At 29.6% G+C, this 20,572-nt stretch overlaps 6 protein-coding genes and 1 non-coding gene across 14 annotated transcripts; 4 read left to right on the top strand and 3 right to left on the bottom strand.

Annotated features, from left to right (window-relative positions):
• Positions 1–2,101: 2,101 nt before the first annotated feature.
• On the bottom strand, positions 2,102–5,805 carry LOC126871076 (ATP-dependent RNA helicase DDX54). 4 transcript variants are annotated; one of them, XM_050629466.1, is made up of 12 exons: positions 5,607–5,805; positions 5,118–5,351; positions 4,600–4,976; positions 4,204–4,519; positions 3,904–4,114; positions 3,614–3,840; positions 3,347–3,538; positions 3,135–3,270; positions 2,869–3,058; positions 2,672–2,810; positions 2,451–2,601; positions 2,102–2,366 (listed from the first exon to the last, which is right to left on the bottom strand). In XM_050629466.1, the coding sequence occupies exons 2-12, from the start codon at positions 5,310–5,312 to the stop codon at positions 2,185–2,187; spliced, it is 2,316 nt and encodes a 771-aa protein (XP_050485423.1). In that variant the 5' UTR covers positions 5,313–5,351; positions 5,607–5,805; the 3' UTR covers positions 2,102–2,184. The 4 variants fall into 4 exon arrangements, with proteins under 4 accessions (XP_050485423.1, XP_050485424.1, XP_050485426.1 ...); XM_050629467.1 differs by lacking the exon at positions 5,607–5,805 and adding an exon at positions 5,517–5,537; XM_050629469.1 differs by lacking the exon at positions 5,607–5,805 and having other exon boundaries at positions 4,600–4,963; positions 5,118–5,263.
• Positions 5,806–5,963: 158 nt separating this feature from the next.
• LOC126871092 (60S ribosomal protein L24) lies at positions 5,964–7,302 on the top strand. 2 transcript variants are annotated; one of them, XR_007691515.1, is made up of 6 exons: positions 5,964–6,185; positions 6,310–6,385; positions 6,532–6,617; positions 6,700–6,861; positions 6,967–7,064; positions 7,124–7,302. XR_007691515.1 is itself a non-coding variant. In XM_050629503.1 (5 exons), the coding sequence occupies exons 1-5, from the start codon at positions 6,181–6,183 to the stop codon at positions 7,257–7,259; spliced, it is 465 nt and encodes a 154-aa protein (XP_050485460.1). In that variant the 5' UTR covers positions 6,025–6,180; the 3' UTR covers positions 7,260–7,302. The 2 variants fall into 2 exon arrangements, 1 of the variants encoding a protein (XP_050485460.1); XM_050629503.1 differs by lacking the exon at positions 6,967–7,064 and having other exon boundaries at positions 6,025–6,185.
• Positions 6,926–7,054, top strand: LOC126871503 (small nucleolar RNA SNORA79). The gene has a single exon (XR_007691672.1). It is a non-coding gene; the product is annotated as a small nucleolar RNA SNORA79 (small nucleolar RNA).
• A 1,650-nt stretch (positions 7,303–8,952) lies between the features above and the next one.
• Positions 8,953–10,542, top strand: LOC126871090 (splicing factor U2af 38 kDa subunit). Its single transcript, XM_050629501.1, has 5 exons — positions 8,953–9,316; positions 9,395–9,482; positions 9,677–9,743; positions 9,833–10,121; positions 10,252–10,542. The coding sequence occupies exons 1-5, from the start codon at positions 9,273–9,275 to the stop codon at positions 10,487–10,489; spliced, it is 726 nt and encodes a 241-aa protein (XP_050485458.1). The 5' UTR covers positions 8,953–9,272; the 3' UTR covers positions 10,490–10,542.
• Positions 10,543–11,109: 567 nt separating this feature from the next.
• LOC126871083 (transcriptional repressor protein YY1-like) lies at positions 11,110–15,511 on the bottom strand. 2 transcript variants are annotated; one of them, XM_050629484.1, is made up of 3 exons: positions 14,853–15,511; positions 12,860–13,454; positions 11,110–12,732 (listed from the first exon to the last, which is right to left on the bottom strand). In XM_050629484.1, exons 1-3 carry the CDS (start codon positions 15,337–15,339, stop codon positions 12,618–12,620), a joined length of 1,197 nt encoding a protein of 398 aa, XP_050485441.1. In that variant the 5' UTR covers positions 15,340–15,511; the 3' UTR covers positions 11,110–12,617. The 2 variants fall into 2 exon arrangements, with proteins under 2 accessions (XP_050485441.1, XP_050485442.1); XM_050629485.1 differs by having other exon boundaries at positions 12,860–13,415.
• A 196-nt stretch (positions 15,512–15,707) lies between these two features.
• On the top strand, positions 15,708–16,466 carry LOC126871095 (gamma-secretase subunit pen-2). Its single transcript, XM_050629505.1, has 3 exons — positions 15,708–15,990; positions 16,063–16,167; positions 16,236–16,466. Exons 1-3 carry the CDS (start codon positions 15,930–15,932, stop codon positions 16,373–16,375), a joined length of 306 nt encoding a protein of 101 aa, XP_050485462.1. The 5' UTR covers positions 15,708–15,929; the 3' UTR covers positions 16,376–16,466.
• A 28-nt stretch (positions 16,467–16,494) lies between these two features.
• On the bottom strand, positions 16,495–20,418 carry LOC126871077 (glucose-6-phosphate exchanger SLC37A2). 3 transcript variants are annotated; one of them, XM_050629472.1, is made up of 9 exons: positions 20,258–20,418; positions 19,202–20,063; positions 19,046–19,124; positions 18,828–18,963; positions 18,399–18,755; positions 17,546–17,747; positions 17,318–17,466; positions 16,862–17,164; positions 16,495–16,786 (listed from the first exon to the last, which is right to left on the bottom strand). In XM_050629472.1, the coding sequence occupies exons 2-9, from the start codon at positions 19,473–19,475 to the stop codon at positions 16,724–16,726; spliced, it is 1,563 nt and encodes a 520-aa protein (XP_050485429.1). In that variant the 5' UTR covers positions 19,476–20,063; positions 20,258–20,418; the 3' UTR covers positions 16,495–16,723. The 3 variants fall into 3 exon arrangements, with proteins under 3 accessions (XP_050485429.1, XP_050485428.1, XP_050485430.1); XM_050629471.1 differs by having other exon boundaries at positions 19,202–20,400; XM_050629473.1 differs by lacking the exon at positions 20,258–20,418 and having other exon boundaries at positions 19,033–19,124; positions 19,202–19,350.
• Positions 20,419–20,572: the final 154 nt, after the last annotated feature.

Genomic DNA, 20,572 nt, shown 5'->3' with positions numbered 1-20,572 from the left:
CACAGAAAAGCCAGCATCATTCGTCTACGTATACCACAGGTTCTCGAGTACAATGGCAGCTTATATTTTTAAGCATATGACGTAGGTAGGAGACAGTACGGATGGTGAACGGTAGATCGTAGACGTGACTGTCTGGTTACGAATAGACTTATTTCAACGATCGGTGTCATCGGGACTGTGGTCAAGCAACGGCTACAACCACCTTGGCACGGATTCTTAATTGAGCAGTAACTGACGAATTCATTGTTCCTGCACAGATTCGTTACGTTTCGATCAGATTTCTTGACTACCGCACTTGTACGATCTATGGCGTCATAAAAGAAAGGTGTAAGATATTTCTATTCTTGACCTCGACCTCGATCTAGGATCACACGATGACCACGATCTAGGATCTAGGATTCGATTTCCAATTCGATTTTCGTCCGATCATTAAAATAGCAATGACCAGGAATATTTTGACGCGGAACATAACAGGCTGAATTTATTATCAAGACTAGTAATAGCCTTTGCCACGACTGTCATATTCAACTAATGTCCCTATACGAATTCATTTGGGAGGAGATCAAAGAGAGTCGATACTTTTGGAGGAATGTAAATTCTTAAAGTGATCGTGCGAATAACAGGCGTGACCTTGCCCCAAGTTTTGAACATCTAAACTATCTGCATAATTTGCATCGATCAATATTGCAGTGAATCATTGTCAGAATATTCTTGTTTTCAGGTAAGTTCTACGCTAACAATGCAAGTATATACTTGTATTTTCTGAAGTCTTATCAATGATTAACGAGTACTTATCGAAGAAATATTCCTCACGATATTATATGCTACTGATAACAATTATACAATCGAATAAATGTTTTAAGGCGATAAAAACTAAACTCGTTTGTTCACGTATTTAAATAAAAAATCGATTCAGCCAGAAAATATATTCCGTTTTAATATTTCATAAATCGAATTGGTTTAGGCATGTCTGATTATTATTTTCTTTCTTTGATCTTTTGATTACACTAATTTTAATCGGATGAAAGCTCGATATATATAGAAAGCAGTACAACATATAATAGTGATATACATAGTATATCTGAATATGATGATACATATATATAAATAAACGATGATCAGCATTAAATGATTCATACTGTTCCAGTATCAGCATTTTATATTCCAACAAAAAACCAGTTGTCATCTATGACTCACTAAGGGAGCTATGGTGTGTATGGTGGTTTCCTTTCTCTCCTTTTACTTCATTATCTAGTATCGCAAATCACTAATGTCTAATAATGCATAAATTTGAGACGAAAAAGTAATATATTCTATCTAAAGATAAAAAAACATTTTTTTCTACATAAATTGCATATTTAATACAAGAAATGCGATACGAATGTAACATATGTGTAATATGCACTAAATATTATGTATGCAGAAATAATTGTAATTAGAAATAATATTTTTTTCCTATTTGTAAAATATTAAACGATTAATTACTAATTTTTCTTTATTGGAATTCCGTAAATAATTATTTAGTGGAAGATAAAATAATTATGTGAATCAACAGAATTAAAAACTTAAATACCATAACAGTTTTAATAATGGTGCAATAACATCTTCCTTTCTAATAATAATTGCACTGAATGTTTGTTATAGGAGATTTAATAAATTATTTAAAATAAAATACAAAAATACAAAGTACTTATATTTGAAGATATTTGTTGATTTCGTCTTTTTTGGCTCATCACTAAGATGACTTTTACCATAAAGATAAGTGCCTTTCTTAGTTCGTGCAACTTTCTGAGGCTTCCATTATTTCGTAGAAACCACCGATCAGCTACACGTAATAAGCTTCTGACGTAGAACCAACAATTATGCAAGGGAATTGCGATGATGCAATGGAAATCTTCACAAATTGTATAATACTTCATAATCGTTCTGCGATCTATTATTTTTGATTTTGCATAGTTTCATTTACTTCATTTTCTGAAGTTATTGAAAAAATATATATAGAATTATTAAAAAACAAAATTTTGTACATTGATAAATATGTAATTGTTAAAAGTTGAAATGTATGGGACAGGAAAATAAACGACATAGACGACAAAAATAATTCATCATTATAAATAATCATTTATATTATAAAATATATTCAATAGATATTTAATATTTGTATATCGATATAAAAATCATCTGCTAATGTTTCCTTCTATTCTTCTGACCTTTTCGATTTTTTCGGCCGTTTCTTTTACGTCTTTGTTCAAGCAATTTACGGGCCTTTAGAATTTGTTCTGGACGTTTCAATTCGATATTCCTTTTAATCTTTTCCTTTAACTTTTGATTGTGCCGCGCCCAATGTGTATTAGCCGTTGTTTGCACTGAAACACACAGAAAATAAATATATACATGACGTATCTACTTAAGCTTAAACAATAATTAATTCAAATATTATTTTCACATACACTTCTGCATTTGTGAAGGTTCTTCTTCGCTGTCATCGTCATTTGTAGCATCGACTTTGCTTTTTTCTTTCCAACTCGTATAACGATTTGATTTGTAACTGGCAGGTATCCAAACTCCAGACTCTGTTCGTATTTTATTAACTTTTCGTTCCTTTAATAAAGCATATATTTCCTTGAAATATTTTGTTTCATATGAATGTTTAATGATGTAAAATACATACACTATTAACAGTAACCATTTTCTTCTTTTTGCGATCCCATTTTTTAATCTGTGCTTGAAATCGTTGAGATTCTTCATTATCAGCAGTTAAATCCATTTGTACTTTATCTGCTTCCGTATTAAATGAATTAACTGCTAAACTGTAAAAATATGACTAAATATAGCGTGCACTAAAAACAATTATTTTACTAGACTCACCCTTCCTCTGTATGTTTATCTGGAGCATTATATGGAATAAAAAAATTTTCGTCTCGTATTACCGATCGTTTTTTCTTTTTAGGTTTATATAAATCATCGAGATTCCTTTTCTTTGGAAGTACAACCGTATTAAATGCTTCATTAATTTCATCGGTTGTACTCGGTGGAAGATACACTTTTTTCGGTAAATCTACAATATATTATCAATTATTAAATAAAAACTATACAAATGAAATTCGCGTTAGTTTATTAAACTGCGAATTTACCTTCTGTAATTTTTTTAGCTTCTACCTTATCTGCTTTTCTGTGGAAATTTATAATATTTTCTTTATGTAACGTCCGTTTTTTTTTCATAACTTGATAATCAATAGATGATGCCTTGGCTCCAATTTCGAATATCGTCTATAACAAATACTTAATAATTAAGTATCATATAACTATAACATATAATTGATATAAATTGTATGAATATACATACTCCTTGAGGTCTATAATTGACTATTTTTGATAATAAGTTCGTAGTACTTAAAGAGACATCAGAATATTCTGGTATAACACCTGCCTCGTTAATGTGTAATTCCTTTACTCTTTTAATACTTTCTGATGAAGGTGCAGGTCGCGATCGAATATACTGTTTATATGCATTATCGCAAACTTTTTCCATACTTGTCTATATATAAATTTAACAGAATGTAAATATGATATCTTTAATAATTCTTTGAACAAATCTATCAAAACTACATACTAGATCTGTGGAACAACTGTGCCAATTTATTAATTCTGCAAGTTCTTCTTCTATCATTGCTTGTGGCATTTTACCCACAATACCATCTGTATTTTCTATAGATCCAAAAGATGGTACAATATTTAACGGACGTCCAAGAAAAAGGTGTAAATCTAGCAAATAAGCATATTCGTCCGGACTTATAATATTGTATGCAGTGCCAGCACGACCCGCTCGTGCACAACGACCTATTACGATAATTATTGACATATAAATTTTTATACAATTTAAAAGCTAACTTGTTTCCTTACCTACTCGATGTACAAAGAGCTTCGACTTTGCAGGAAAATTAAAATTGATTACATTATCCAATTGTGGAATATCTAAACCTCGAGCGGCAACATCTGTTACTATTAGAACTCGGACCTTACTAGTGTGAAATTTAGCTGCATTTATTTTTCGTGCTGATGGATCCAAATTAGAATAGATATATGTGTTAGAAATTCCAGCTTTTTCTAATATCTATTAATAAAATACAATCATTATATATATAAACCCTAGCCAATTATATATAATATGTTAATCCTAAATTGTAAGTTTCATGCACATACCTGATGAATATATTCAACATGATGTTGAGTTGCAGCAAATATTACTGTTTGAGAATCACTCTTAATAATATTTTTTAACAAGCATAATAGTACTGCCAACTTTTCTTCTGGGCGACATACTATAAATGAGAGTGTTAATTGTTCTGGTATTTTACTTTCTACATCTAAACGTAATAAGACAGGATCAGTTAATCCAGCTTTTGCAAAATCTACTAAAAGCTTAGGTAATGTTGCAGAAAATAATAATGTTTGTCTTGATTCTGGTAATCTATTTGTGATTTCAGTAATTTGTTCTCCAAAACCCATTTCAAATAACCTGTAACATAATTTATAAATTAGGATTTATTATATTCATAATGAAATGAAATTATATAATATAGAAATATATATTTTTACCTATCAGCTTCATCGAAAACTACATATTCTATATTATTTAACTGCAAGTCCATTTCTATACAGATATGTAGAAATCTTCCTGGCGTTGCTACTAATATATCAGGATTTCCATGAATTGCACTAAACTGATTCTCCATACTGTCACCTCCCAAAATTACAGCTGCTTTTAAGTCTGTAAATTTACCTAATTCCTTTATGAACTTTAATGTCTGTAATGCCAATTCTCTAGTAGGTGATAAAATTAAAGCTCTAGCTCCAGCTTTTGCTTGCCTTGTTTTAAGTTTTTCAAACAGTGGAATTAAAAAACAAGCAGTTTTTCCACTCCCTGTTCTGGCCATTGCCACTATATCGCGTCCTTCTAAAGCTAAAGGAATTGTCTATAAAAATATAATTGTCTATATAATATATATAACAATATTATGACATAAAATAATACACACATAAGAAAAACACTAAGTTATCAATAATTAAATTCATAAAGACAATTTATTTATTTTAACCAACATCATGCAGCTTACCTTCCTTTGAATAGGTGTTGGTATTTTGTACCCGCGCCTTAATATCCCCTTCAATAGAGGAAAACTAAGAGCCATGGATTGAAATCCTCCTGATTTTTTACATACTTTCTTCTTAATGTTATTAATTTCGTTATCTTCATCACTATCGTTTATTTCTTCTGGGTTGGCAAATCCCACAATATTTGTATCTTTCATTTTAAAGATATGAGTGACTGACAGTAGTAGGACAATAACCTTAAAATAAAGCTGCTTAGCACGTGATTTTATTTTGCAATTAAGATAACTTTAAATTATAAATATTTTTAGTTAAATTATCAAAAGTCAATGATTTTATGTTCTACAAAGTGAAATTCAGCCAATATAGGGAATACTATTATACAGTATTGGAGAAAATATTACTTGTGGCTATGTAAAAATTATTTTCACTTTTATTTTATACATTAAATTGGTAGAACGTAGACAGTACACTCAGTACTTTTAACAGTTTACCTTTATAAAATCCCGTATATTATACAAATTTGTTGTGGATTTCTATTAAAAATTTGTACATTAAATGTAATTTGTGTTAAATATTTATTATTCCACTCATCAATATTTTTGTATCTTTTAATATTTTCAATTTCTAATTAATTTGATTGAATCACAATTATACAAACAATCATATTCATATCACGAACCCTAGTGAAAATCGTCCGAAAGTTGGAAAGTAACTAGTTGTAAAAAATCAACATAAAAGACAAATAAGTTTCTATTTTGCAAACGTGTAACATGTTATGAATATCTCAGAAAGAGACAAAGACACTCTATTCGTCTCTGTCTGTCTCGTAAGAACGTAAACTGTATTAATCTTCCAAGTTGATTTTTCGCGATTAGACATCAATGACTCAATGGTTGAACAGTTTTCCCTAACGATTGTCAAAACCTATTTATATGATCGTTACTTAAATTATTGCATTTAGAAGTTGGTGTTTCAATATTGGCAGCACTTAATGCGTATTCTACCATATTGTATCCACAAGTAGTCGGCCATTTTGCTAAATCCATCTTTTCATCATAATTCAACATGAAGTAAGTAAATTTTTTTAAGAGATATATCTGACAAATTAAACGCAATCATTAAAAATTGGCGTAACATATTCGAGGAATTGTAAAATGAAGATATTTATAATAAATATGGTGTCAATCTTTTCAGGATCGGTCTTTGCGCATATAGTGGATATAAAATATATCCCGGCCATGGTAAAACCATGGTAAAAGTGGATGGAAAAGTACGTAAAATAAATTTTATATAGCTGATTTTTATATGCTGGTTTTCATATTATTATATTTTTATTATACTCTCTTTATAATTAAGTAATGTTAGCTCCTTGTTTTGATTATATCTTTGACAACCATAACCTCTATATTTTTTCAGACGTTCACATTTTTAAATTCAAAATGTGAATCTGCACATTTAATGAGACGTAATCCAAGAAAAGTTACATGGACTGTATTATACAGGTATGTTTATTTTTAATATTTAATATTTTATACATTATGGAAGGTGAGAAGCAATTATGAAATATATAACTTAATATTATAGACGGAAGCACAAAAAGGGACAAGAAGAAGAACAAGCGAAAAAAAGGACAAGGCGTACTCAAAAATTCCAACGTGCGATTGTAGGTGCATCTCTTACAGATATTTTAGCGAAACGTAATATGAAACCAGAAATTCGTAAAGCACAGAGAGAACAAGCAATTAAGTAAGTGTTCAGATTTAACCAAACATATATCTGTTCCAATTTATATCACAAAATTTGATGTTATAGACATCTGTTCCTTTAACGTGATATCTCATATCATGTTAGATTTCAGATTGTCTTAGAATAAATGAATTGCTTCACCCAGAATTGTAATATACTTCACACTGTCTGGCTTTTGCGGGTTCATACAATTCTTATACTAGGTACATATTTTGCTACTTGTATTTCTTAAAATATGTATATATCATATTTTTTATTTCAGAGCTGCAAAAGAACAAAAGAAAGCTGCAAAAGCAACAAAGAAAGCAGTTGTACCTGCTAAGGCAAAAGTACAACCAAAACATAAAGCTGCAAAGATAACACAAAAAGCAGCTCCCCGTGTCGGAGGAAAACGTTAAATTTCCGCACTATATAAATAAAAAGACCTTTAGATTTAAAAAATGTATTTATTTTCCCAGAAAAATATTTTTTATAAATTATTAAATATTAAGATATTCAGTTTTTCTAAGTAAACATACGTAAGCATCTTTGCTTTTATGGTGATCGCGGTCTGCAGTATGGCGAACAAAGTTTACGGTAAGAATGTGAGTTTTAGCTGTTTTTGAGATATGTAAAATAATTCACATTAATTTATAACTTCGATTGCAAACGATGAAAATGTTGGCAAATATTTTGAAGTCCCTTTTCCTTTTTACGAATTTCATTGATCATTACTTCCATTTTTTTTATATTAACACGTTGAATGCCACGCATGTTTTCAAAGAAATATCCGTCAGGCCACGCGTGCAGCAGTACCAAGATATTTTAGTAATGCAAGTCGTTCAAGTAATGGTCTCATGAATGATCTCTCGTTTCGTTTGTTCGCAACATTAAAACCACTAGCTGTTGTTGAATGTAATGAAGGAAAGTGTAGTATAGATTATTCCGACCAAATGGTTTCTTATGCCACCACAATTAGAAAAGGAATCAAATGCTACAGAAAACTTCATTTGCATTCAACTCCTTCTAGGAATTTCTGTTGTAAACGCTTTGATGGTTTACAAAATTGCAACAAGGAAGAATATAAATATTAGAATATTTAGACAATTATTAGTTGCAAAATTATTATGGTTGTCTGAAAATACAAAAAATCTTTGTCTTCAGCGGAGTCAGCATAATATCGCCGTTCGGAAAAATGATTCCGGAAGAAGCATTAGGCGCGCATGCAAACTATGTTATGCAAATAAAAGACGTGCAAATAAAAGAATGGACCGAACAAAGGCACAAAAGAATTTGAAGAAAACAACAACTTATTGTCCAAATTGTCCCGACCAACCTCAGCTATGTATAGAATGCTTTAAAGTTTTACATTCTAAATAACTTTTTAATGAACCATTTTCGTATTACTTTTATAACAATTCAACAATTTTATTATTATGGAATATCTTTTCAAATACCTAAGATGATTCTTCGCAAGTAGTCAAATAAGCGACACCCGAATACGAGTGTCGTGGCAGTCAACGTGTTAAATATTTATATTACATACTTATTTTACGAATGCTACTTTTATGTCCTGTAATTAACTTTTTTTTAATTTTAAGTAGTTCGTATTGTATTATCATTTATGTCGTACTATATATTGTATACATAATAATGCATTGTTGTATTGCACTATTATTTTAGTCTCTTATACATTTGATTTGATAAACTTCGCGCTACTTTCCTTTAATACATCGGTTAACTTATGGCGACACTGGCATGTAAAGTCTGGTAATAATGAGAAATTTGGTCAGTATCTCTGATATTTTTTAAACTTTAATATGTTAAAAAGAACTATTTAAACAAGTAAAATATCACAAAAAAGTGTCGCAAACAACTATAAATAATGTAAATGTAAATGTAAAATAGAACTAAACTTAAATCTAGTTAAAACCCCACAAAATTGCATCATTTTTATTTGTGACTATGATCATAGCATAGGGATAAATTGTTCATAGCACGATCGTATACTATATAATTATTCGTAGTACGTAATTTTCTGGAAGAAGGATAACTGTTGCGTATGATTCCCATTACTAGTCACACGAGAATTTAGTTTTAATTCAAACAACTACCAGAGAGATTTTCTCTTTGCCACTATGCTTAATCGATAATGTCACAAAACGTGGGACACGAAAAAGTATTGCATATCAAGTCTATTCTGTATCTAGACTATGCTCATACTTCAGTATGCAAAGTCTGCGCGTCCTCTAGAGATAAAATTTGAAATCGTGTACAATTACTGACAAACATATTAAGCAATTCTTTTATGATACCGCCATTTTGGATCAGAGCTACACGCAAACGTTGTATATGTTGTGACAAGCCAAGTTCTTGCATGCTTCACAAAACATTGAGTCTTACTGTTTAGAAATACTAACAGACGACGAAGAATGGCAGAATATCTGGCATCAATTTTCGGTACAGAGAAAGACAAGTAAGTTGGATCTTTAAGTTTATGCTGAATAGCATTCTCCAAACTAAAATCAACGATATTATTGTCCCTTATTTTTAGAGTAAATTGTTCATTTTATTTCAAAATCGGTGCCTGTCGACATGGGGATAGATGCTCTCGAATTCATAACAAGCCAACTTTTAGTCAGGTAAAAATATCTTAATTAACCTTTAATTTCTTTTAAACTCTTCTTAACATTACTAAGTAGTGTTTTATTGCTTTATGTATCTTTTTATATAGAAAATTTTGTTTTTAATTTAAGTTTCTCAGTAGTAAATAACTGTAATTCAAATAATTAACAAAAAATATATAGCAAAATATTCAAGTAATTAACTGTTTTAGACATGTCTGTTGCAAAACCTTTACGTAAACCCTCAAAATTCAGCAAAAAGTGCAGATGGATCTCATCGTAAGTATATTATAGATTAAATTTATGTCATTATTCAATATTGAAGATAGTCATTTCTACAATCATAATTAATAAACATTATTTTGTAGTGGTGGCAAACGTCTCTGATGAAGAAATGCAGGAACATTATGACAATTTTTTTGAAGATGTCTTTGTTGAATGTGAAGATAAATATGGTGAAATAGAAGAAATGAATGTGTGTGATAATCTTGGGGATCACTTAGTTGGGAATGTTTACATTAAATTCCGAAGAGAAGAAGATGCAGAAAGGGCTGTAAATGATTTGAATAATAGATGGTTTGGTGGAAGACCAGTTTATGCAGAACTTTCTCCAGTCACTGATTTTAGAGAAGCCTGCTGTCGTCAATATGAAATGGGGTATGTAATTATTATTAAATAGTAGAAAGTAAATCTATGGAATTATACAAATTTAATTTTTTTGACATTTTTTTCATTTCTAAGTATATAAAATACTTGTTACTAAAAAAGAAATTCGACGTTTTTGCAGAGAATGCACACGTTCAGGATTTTGTAATTTCATGCATTTGAAACCTATTTCACGAGAATTACGACGTTATTTATATAGCAGAAAAAAGGGTGGTAAAGGGCGATCGAGATCACGATCGCGATCCCGTGGCCGTGATCGTAAGCGAAGATCACGATCTCGTGACAGAAGATCCAGATCCAAAGATCGCCGAAAAGGTAGAGATGATAAAGGTAGAGATGGACGGTCTGGAAGGTATTAATTATGTTATTTTTCAATTGTAATAATCCTTGATAATAAAATGATTCAAATTTACTTATCTCTCTTACGACCGTTTTGTCAAAAATAATGTGTTTGTTAAGATGTTTCTAAATTTTCATTCATAAACATCTGTCAAATATGTATTTCATTTTTAAACACATTGAATTCTTTTAAACAATAAATTCAAGAAAGTAGATATGGAGATATACATCTCTTAAAACAAAGATTGATATATACATAAGTACCTTAAAGGTATGGTCAAAAGATTAAATGATATATAATTACCTAATACATAATTCTAAAATGATAGTGGAAACTATCCCGTAATAAAAATTATATATTGACGTTCAATAATTTTTTATAATTTGAATTTGTAAAATAGATATACTTTTCTTGATTGTAAAATGAATATATATATATTAATTTCCAATGATCATTGAATCTTTATATATAAACACCATAACTGTATAAAATTATCACAGTATGAAACAAATTTTGCATGTGACATAATAAAAATAAAAAATAAAAAATGACATAACCTTATTTTTAAAATACTTTGCTTAACTTAAAATGTTAGTACATAGCATAAACATTAGCACATCAGTAATACTCAAACACAAATTACTTTTATATACCTCAAACTATATTTAGCATTACTTCCAGCAGGAAGCAATAATTATTACAGTATGCAAAGAATTATATTAAATGTTCATAATATAAAAATGAATAAAGAATTCTTATTGATAAAATATTATAAGATTAAATTTTAAACAAAGCTTTCCCAGTAGACACAAAAGATTCTATAAATATTTCTTAAATATCTTTCTATAAACATTCATTTATAATAGGCCAAATTGCTGTTGTACTCATGTCTAGCAATCTTTTTAATATTTTATTACAAGAATAAAAGTACAAAAACTCACTAGAAGAATATACAAACCAAATAAAAGCCAAGACTAGTCAGGATTGCTATAACAAATCATTTGTTTAAAATATTTTGGAAAACGAATTTTTAAGAAATACTTTTGGTAATAATTTTTTCCACTGTAATAAATTTGTGTTTACAGTTATAAAAAATAAAGTGAATATTTGCAAAAAAATTTAATGAAAGAATATACTTTATATGATTAAATAAATTATCCAAATTTTTCGTATAAATACTTCTAGAAATAATATATAGATTGAATTATGTTTCAACGTCGTAGCTACATGTACAAAATCGTGATATGCGAATATTAATGAATAACGATATAATGGGATGCACGCAATCGCCATTTAATACAATCAATATTATAGTTCTACCTATAAACTATTGCTTCCTACTTTGAAATGATACGAGAACTCTTTAACAACTTCGTAACGTCATTGCATTGATGTACATGCACATCATAATGTACTCGTGAATATCACGGATAAAATATATTATGTGAATCATCTTTCAAATTAATCGGTATTTTTAAATGCCGTCAATATTAAACACTCATCCATTTGATCTTACAATGCTTTCAGAGTCCAGTTAATTTTAGACAATACTTAAAAACATCTAAATAATTTTACATGAATAAATGTATCATATTTTGTGAACATCAAGGTATAATACACAGTAGACGCATTTATGTTTCCTTTCTCCAATAACTATTAACAATTACAATGTAATGTAAAAAGTATATTAAAGTGGTACAATTAAGTCCGACGGAAAAGACGTATTTTGTAGTTTATTCTCATCAGAATTTCTCCAAAATATACTGTATACAATATTTTACTTTAAGTATAAATATATACAGTTGTATTATGAGAGCGCACTAGGTATCATTTAGTGTGACTCGAGACATGAGATTGAGCAGTGCGCAATATTCTACTTTATATGTCTCAGAAGATACACTACTTTAGTGTAATTTTATTTTATTTTTTGTAGTAGTATAGTGCTTGTGATATCTATTTACTTTGCGTCTAAGCACAGAGGTATAAATTGATTAATTAATTTCTTCTCTTAAGATAACTAACAGCTTTAGTAATGTCCTGCCCTCATCACTTATATCATGAAAATATTTACACTGTTTACGTTACTAATTAATGATTACGATATTCCATTTATAGGTTTATAGGATATGAGATCATTGTTAGGGGGGCTAATCAGCATAAACAATGAATTGTTGATTATCCACATCTGCAACTTCAACTTGTACAAATTGAGGTTGTTGAAGTTGAATTTGTTGTACTCCTCTGCCGATAGCATTACGTGACCTACAAATATCAAATATTCCATGTTACTAAGTATTGATTCTTTACTTAAAAAAAGAAAAACGAAAATAAAAAAGAAAGAAAGAAAGAAAAACATATCAGAATAAAAAAAAAGATTAAGGTTACTTACTTAGCCTTTGCATGTGTTAATATATGTGACTTTAAATTCGTTGATTGTGCAAATTTTTTGCTGCATCCGTCAAATGGGCAAACATAAGGTCTGTCTCCTGTATGAATTCTAACATGAGTGCGAAGATTGAAATCCAGGCTAAACCTTTTACCACATCCTTCAAATGTACATTGGAAAGGTTTTTCTCCTGTATGAACCAACTGGTGCCTTTTCAATTTGGAACTTTCAACAAAAGCTTTCCCACATTCTGCGCATACATGCACTCTTGGTCCATGGGTATGTAAATGTTTACGCATTGCACTATTATCTCTGAACATTTTTGTGCATCCTTTATGTGGACAGGCTATAGTGCGCTCTACACCATCTAGAACAGGTGGTTTGCGTACTTTCAATTTATGACCAGGCCTAGCAAATTCTGCCAATTGCTTTGGATCCGAAAGGTCAAGACCTGGCATTCCATCGGAAATGGAGCTTCCAGAGTGATTGAATTTGGCATTGGATTTACCAGTCATGTATTCTGTGTAGTCTGGATCAGGCTCTGGATTAGAGCCTTCATCTGGAACATCCACCAGGTGAGGAGCTAATAGGACACTCCCTTTAACAACAACAAGCAGTCCCAAACAAAAGCTACTGTATTTATTTTTAATTATTTAAAACACGTATTTTTATTTGTGTATAATAGCAGAATAAACTTTAAAAATAGACAAATTTTTTACACAAACCATTTCAACTGAAAATGATAAATATTTAAAGGCAAGATTACATAATATGTTATCAATATCTTTATTTATATTTTTTATATAAAATAAGCCCTCTCTCCTTTTTCTCTGTTTAAAAACTCATATATGCATATTTTAAATATATAAAGTCATATACAGTCAAATGTATGTTAACAAGTAATTTAAGTTTTATACAAATCGTACATTTTGGAAAATTAAAATTCATGAATTTTCATATACAAAATTACCTATATTCATATTTAGTAATAAAATATCTATATCAAACATTAATTAAAAATCGTTTAAATAATATATAAAATATAACAGAGACCTACATTTGAGATTCTTCTTCCTTGCGTAGGTATAATAAAGGGTATATTTAATATTAATATAACCCATAATACATTAAACATTAAATAAATTTTTGATTTCTTGAAAAAAAATTCTTGATTTCTTTCTTATAATATATATGGTTATTTTAAGATATATTAAATATGAATAAATTTGATTATCAATTTATATAATACTCAGGTATGATAAAAACATAATTTACATATTTGTTGATCTACTTTACAATTCTTTTCATATCTTTTTATTTATTTTTATTTGACAACATATAATCTTAATGAAGGGAAATAAAAATATATTTGAATCTTTTAAATTGATTCAATAATTGCAAACATTTAAGAAGAAATATAGGTATATAATATGAAATGACGTAAGAAGACCGAATGTTTCATACTTGGAAGGATCAATCTATCTTTTCTAAGTAATTTTATGCATAAAAACAATAAATTACGTTTATTTAAATAAGAATTTAATTAGACTAATACAATGATGAAAAAATGGTAAAAAATTAGGTAATAATGTGCATATAAAAAAACAAAGATAACGTAAGAGAGTAGAGCTTTGTCAATTCTGCTGTAAGTACAGCTCCGCCATTATCATTCAACAGAACAGATCCACGTAAAAGAAGCCATTTTCAAAATATGGCTGCCCCCTGGTAGCATAATGGCGTTCCCTCGATCAAAACAAACAACGTAAACTGTCAACGAATTCACCGATAATAAAGACTCAAAGGACCCGACTAATTTATTTGGTAAACCCGTGTGAAAAGCACGGTATTGATTCGAGACCACCGGAAGTGCGTATGATACAATGTGCGTGGAGATACACTCGTTACGAAAGTTTTTCTCTAGCGAATTTATCTATTCGGTCAGTGTTTCATCCGGATTATCGAAAAGGTTAGGAAAAATAAATAATAGGAAACCTACCGTCGTCGGTACCCGATGCCCACATCGTCACTGAGAATTCACCTTCAAGCGTCTTGATTTGCACTTGCTTCTGCTCCCACTTTCTAGCCTTCGTCTCCGAACCCATTTCCCCAAAAATCGTATGATCGGACGATCTGAATTTCGACGAACCGCTTTTCTTGGTCTTCTTAGGACCTTTCTTCGATGGGCCAGGGCTTGATTCAACATAAATATCGTTCTCTGGGACCGGAATCTGATCATATACGCTTAGTGGATCACTGCCGACGATTTCCTCTTGCGTCTGTAGTATGATTTCTTCGCGTCCTGGCTCTGGAAGTGTTTGAAGGGCTATCATCGGCTGGCCATCTTCACCCTCTATCGTAGTTTCCACAGTTTCACACGGTATCTCCACCGGTATCGTTTCTATTTCAACCTCTTGGATATCTGGTTGAATCTCCACTTCAGTTATTATGTCCGAGGACGCCATATTAATCTCCGCTGACGCCATGTTACTAATCAAAATGGCTGGCCACGGTTACTCGCGCGACAAGCGGAACACCAAGTTAACCGATCACGTGACCTGTTCCCACCATTGCGATTAAGAAAATGGTGCTCATTCAAAACTTTGTAAAGTCGTCTAAAGCGAATCTCTCTATTTCAAGTTTTCACTTTAATTCTTCGCATAAAATATGAATTTCACGTATAATTAGTTGTATATAGCAATCGCGTAATAACGTTTAACGATAGTGTATGTATTTGTGAAACATTTTGCACGGTATATTTTTGTTCAGTACATTTCTTATGAGAACAATTAAGATACGTCTTTCCATCTTTCTTTTTTTTTAACTATGTAACTGCTCCATCTATCGAGAAAATGTAGTAACATTTCCACTTGAAAGAAAATATTAAATTTTAGTTTGACATGTAACGAATGCGTTTTTATTGTATTTTTTCGCAAATCTTCTCGCTCTTATTAACACTTTGAACAATTTTTTGAGATATATGCAGATAAATTAAAATAACGTCGCGTTATTTTAATAACATTTGTGTATCTGATGTAACAAAGATATAGGTTATAATTTTCAGATTGTTGATACGATGGATTTGTCAAAAATACCGAATGACAAAAAATTGTATCTTTGTAAATGGTATTTTAGAGGTAAGTTACATATTTTTAATTGCATTGTTTCATTTATATAGATATATGTAAATGTTTTGTTTTATTTTGTAGCTGGATTTGTTTTTCTACCGTTTCTTTGGGCTGTGAATGCTATTTGGTTTGCAAAAGAAGCTTTTGTTGAACCGCATTACGAGGAACAAAAACAAATTAAGAGATGTAGATCATATTTTTTATAACACCACTGTCTAATATATAACATATATTTTGTTCATATTAATTTTCAGATGTAATATTTTCTGCAATTGGAGCAACTATATGGTCAGCTGCTCTTTTAGCATGGATCGTTACATTTCAGACACAAAGAGCAGCATGGGGTGAATTTGCAGATTCTATTAGTTACATAATTCCAACTGGCATTCCTTGATGTTAAGATATATTTATTTTTATTTAATTGTTTATGAGTGACTTATTATAATGTACATTTTTAATTTGTGAAATAAAATTGTTTCTTTCTTCTTGGCATTTTATTAGATAACAATAGTCTTAGTTGTAAAAATATACTGTTTATTCAGGTGCACTGGTGTTAACTATTTCTAGAACTTAATAATACATCCATTTTAAATATATATAATTTGACATGATTGAACATAAAGTGCAATACTTTATACATTTTATGTCATTTGTAAAAAAGTTAAAATTCAAATACATATTTGAAGAATTTGTTTATTTACGTATATGTCCATTATCTTTTACTTAATGTATGAGAATAAAATTAAATGGCCCTCCGCCGTCGTCTATATAGTTGTATATCTCTGTAAACTAACCTTGATAAAAGCTAAAACAGTATATGTTACATTAAAAAATTGGAATATTGGTTATTTATTAGGTATTTGACCTTGAGTAAAATTACCAATAATGCCAACATGTCAGCAACCATGAGCATATAAAACACATTATGCCAACCAGCCCAACGAGCTACCACTCCTGCTAACAGTGGACCTACAGCAGCTCCAATACTGCCTGTACCATCGATAATTGCAGTAACTGTAGCTAAAGCTTTAGAATTGTTTCCCAAACTAGGATGGGTTCCTAGTTCAGCAGATACTGCAGTTGTTATCAATGCATATGGTCCATTTACTAATAAACCAGCTATTAGTAACAATACTATGTTGATTGCCCAACCAGTACTCCCAATGTAGTCATATAGGAATAACTATATAGTGAATTACACAAAATTATACTCTATAGAAATAAATAATTATTAATCTAATAATGATATTTAAATCTTAAGTTGCTACAGATTATTAACATTTTATGTTACTTACATAAGTTATTTATAAATTTTTAATTTAAAAAAGTTATATACCATTGGAACTGCAAATCCAAGCATGACTGCACATGTTAGAGCACTTTTTCCAGTATAATCAGACAGAACACCAGCTGCTATTGCACCCATTATGCCACCAACATCAAACAAAGTAGAAAGATCTGCACTTAATGTTGTGCTGTAAGTAGCTAAAAATGAACAAAAATAGTTAAATAATATTTTAGCATAATATATACAATTTTTAATTATAATTTAAAGAATACTAACTTGAAGCTGCAATATACAATGGTAACCAATAGAGGAATGTATAGCTTACAAGTTTTGCAAAAAATAAAGAGAGAGAATATTCTACGACTCCAGGTATCCTCATAGCTTGTATGAATCCAATTGCATTTCCTCTATGATTCTCTTGTATATGTCTATGTCTTGGTAATATTGGACTAGTTTCTGATCGTCCATTTTCGATGTCCTTACAAAATAAGCTTTTTATAAATATTCAAAGAAATATAAGAAAAATATTGATAGAGTATATACATGCAAAATTTAAATATATTATAAAAAAAATGCCAAAGAAATAATCTAAATATTAAAATACTACAAACACTGAAACGCTATTTGTGTTAATGTAGTTATATGAAGTATAACATTAATTACATAAAAAAATGAAGCATGCACTTACATTAATATCAACTTGTTCGCGGTAGGCACAACGATAAGTGAGACGCTAAGTACAGTAAATGAGTCATTTTTAGTGAGCATACAATATGTGTAAAAAAAAATATATGTAAATATAAAACAGGTATAAACACAAAAATCTAATGAATAACTAATTACAGTTTCACTTAATGTTATGAGATTAAATAATTAATGACTATTTGAATAAAAAGCAATTATTATCAAACATCTACATATTCAATTACTGAAATAAAAGAAAGTGAAATGCTAATATTATCTGCTAATTATTTTATAACATATGATATTAATACATGAAATATTCGAAAAAGTTTGATGTTTGCATTCCAGTGCTAACACAGACAATAATAATTACAAAATGCTATTAGTAGTGCATAACATGCTAAAAAGTAAATAGAAACTTCACTAAAGAATATATTTAACTTACATTGTGTACATTTTCACATTCATCTGCACTACTTCCTTCATCTGAACTATGGGCAGCCTCCAATTTTCTATATCTAAGTGGGGCAGGTGGTGCACATCCTATGTCTGTAGGATTTGGTACTAGAAATAAAAATATTATAAATCCTGTAAAGCCCATTATTATTCCAGGTACCATGAAACTTAGACCCCAATCAGATTCTACAAATTTGGCAGCTATTAAACTGCCCAAAATATTGCCTAATGATGTATGAGAATTCCATATTCCAAAGATCAATCCTCTTTTTGCTTTTCCAAACCAATTTCCTACAACTGTAACTACACCTGGCCAACCAGATGTTTGAAAGACACCACCAATGGCCTAAACATGATAATAATTTATGATCATCTAAAATAAATTTATACAAGTAATGAATCATTTGCATACACTTACTTGAACCAGAACAAAATACCATAAACTATGAATATTGTATGGCTTTGCAATACCAAAGAGATAACAAGATATACCAGATGCAAGCATCCCAAATGCAAGAAAATATCGTAGATTTGCTCTTTCTGCTATAAAACCACTGCACATAAAAATGTAAAATTACTATCAAAATAATCTTTATAATCTCCGATCTCATAAATAAGCTCACTTCAATATGTCACCTGAGGAACATGGCTGCTGCATATGCAAACAGGAATGCAGAGTCCAAAATGCCCAGTAATGCTGGAGCATCTGCAGTATCTATTTAAAATAAGAGACATAAATTATACATATCTAAATCACTTTAAATTGGGAAGTTATGCTAATATTATACTTACCAAATGGAGCCCAATCGCACCACGTATCTTGATTACTAGTGTTGATTAAAAAGTTTGGGGGTGGTGATAAAGTGCTACAGTTGAAACTCAACACATTTTTTACAACGGACATGGGCTTTCGTGTCATATGGTAACAGGTATATGCTAAATATGTGAGTGCTAAAATAATGCCTTGATGCCATGTCACTCGATTGACACGACTATGAGCACAACATTTCAATGTATTTTCAATAACTTGCAAACCCCATGGTTGATCTCTTAATGGGCTGGTCATACTTGTTAAATATATTTTCTTCGCTTTTACTATAATTAACTTATTATAGGTATTAAAAATATCTTGAAGTTTATTATATAAAATTATTACTTTAAGTATTTTGTATCTTTTATCTTCAATTTTTCTCTTTTTACAAATCTACAAAATACTTTTTATTTATATCATTTAAAATTATATAGATAATATCTTTAGTCATATATTAATACTTTGGTCACAATTAAAGATAGTATTGTGTTCTTTCAAAGTTACTTTTGTTTATGAAATTAATCACTCCCACAAAAATTTAGTATTAATAATACATAATTATTTCAATATATATAATACAACAATAAAAGTTTCACAATGTTTTTCTTAACTACACTTTGATCCTTATTGTGTTACGACAATTATGAATATTATATGAACTATAACATCAATATGTATACTTTACTTTTATTCTTAATTTTTTCAGTGTCACCTTTTTTCTGTATTTTCTGTTTTCATTGATATTTTTATTGTATTTAACATTTTTAGCTAGCAATGACAGAATGACTTTTTTGCAAGAAGTAGACAGTAAATTCCGTAAAAAAATAGGCTATGACTCATAACCTACAATGAAAGGAATGTTGCAGAAGTACATGATATCTCGAATACGTGTTTATAACATAATTGACTTTGTCTATGTTACGATACACTATAATTACATTTTCACTGTCTTTAAACAATTACATGAAATATAGTTTTATTTTAAACTAAATGGAATGTTTACTAGCGATAATGACAAATGATGTTTACGTACTTACATATGGGAAATTTAAAATATGCATACGTAGTACGTATATACGTATATATACATGATGTGTCTTATCTATGCATATTGACAAAGTATTAAAATCTTCAAAGTTACTTAAATTTTAATTTGATGTATTACAAATTATACAACATGCATAAGTATAAATTTACAATATTACAATGTCTAAAAACTTGTATTTGAAAGTTCAATAATGTAATATAAAATATAATATAAATTATACGAAACAATTCTTGAAATTACAATTATATTACAAACTGTTTATAAACATAAATTCAACTTAATTTTGATATATTAAACTAATAAA

This window comes from Bombus huntii, chromosome 11 (genome assembly GCF_024542735.1).
Source record: "Bombus huntii isolate Logan2020A chromosome 11, iyBomHunt1.1, whole genome shotgun sequence".
NCBI lineage: Eukaryota > Metazoa > Arthropoda > Insecta > Hymenoptera > Apidae > Bombus > Bombus huntii.
This window is presented reverse-complemented; position numbering and strand designations above follow the sequence as displayed.